The following is a 267-nucleotide window of genomic DNA, read 5'->3' as shown; positions in this document are numbered from 1 at the left end:
CCTGTTTGGTGAAGGAACTAAAGTGGAGACAAGTATGTTTTAAAAGTTGTTACAAAATCATGTATGCATGTTGCATTGATTCATTTAGCCTGGTTAAAATGACATACAAATTGTGCTTGGTGACAAACATTAGCTTTCTAAACTAACTAGTTAGTGATTACTCCCAAGGGTCCAGAAGTGTTTGTGATTCGGGAGCAGAACTGGACCCAGTTGTCCTTGTTCTCGGGGTCCTGTTGGCCTGCTGTGTGACTGTAATCGCCGCCCTGA

At 42.3% G+C, this 267-nt stretch overlaps 2 protein-coding genes and 1 gene segment (V, D, J or C); 2 read left to right on the top strand and 1 right to left on the bottom strand.

Annotated features, from left to right (window-relative positions):
- LOC116696560 (signal-regulatory protein beta-2) overlaps positions 1-267 on the bottom strand; it is a 29,757-nt gene that overhangs the window by 19,850 nt on the left and 9,640 nt on the right. The gene's annotated exons all lie outside the window — the stretch shown is intronic.
- The window catches only part of LOC116696562 (uncharacterized), a 15,596-nt gene that overhangs the window by 12,918 nt on the left and 2,411 nt on the right, over positions 1-267 (top strand). The window lies entirely within an intron of this gene.
- Positions 1-267, top strand: part of LOC116696564 (Ig kappa chain V-VI region NQ5-78.2.6-like) — a 2,256-nt gene that overhangs the window by 457 nt on the left and 1,532 nt on the right. Inside the window, 2 exon segments of the V gene segment in view lie at positions 1-32; positions 169-267. The exon segment at positions 1-32 is cut by the window's left edge and continues 307 nt beyond it; the exon segment at positions 169-267 is cut by the window's right edge and continues 47 nt beyond it. Coding sequence covers positions 1-32; positions 169-267 — 131 coding nt within the window.

Source organism: Etheostoma spectabile, chromosome 10 (assembly GCF_008692095.1).
Source record: "Etheostoma spectabile isolate EspeVRDwgs_2016 chromosome 10, UIUC_Espe_1.0, whole genome shotgun sequence".
In the NCBI taxonomy this organism is placed as follows: Eukaryota; Metazoa; Chordata; class Actinopteri; order Perciformes; family Percidae; genus Etheostoma; species Etheostoma spectabile.
This window is presented reverse-complemented; position numbering and strand designations above follow the sequence as displayed.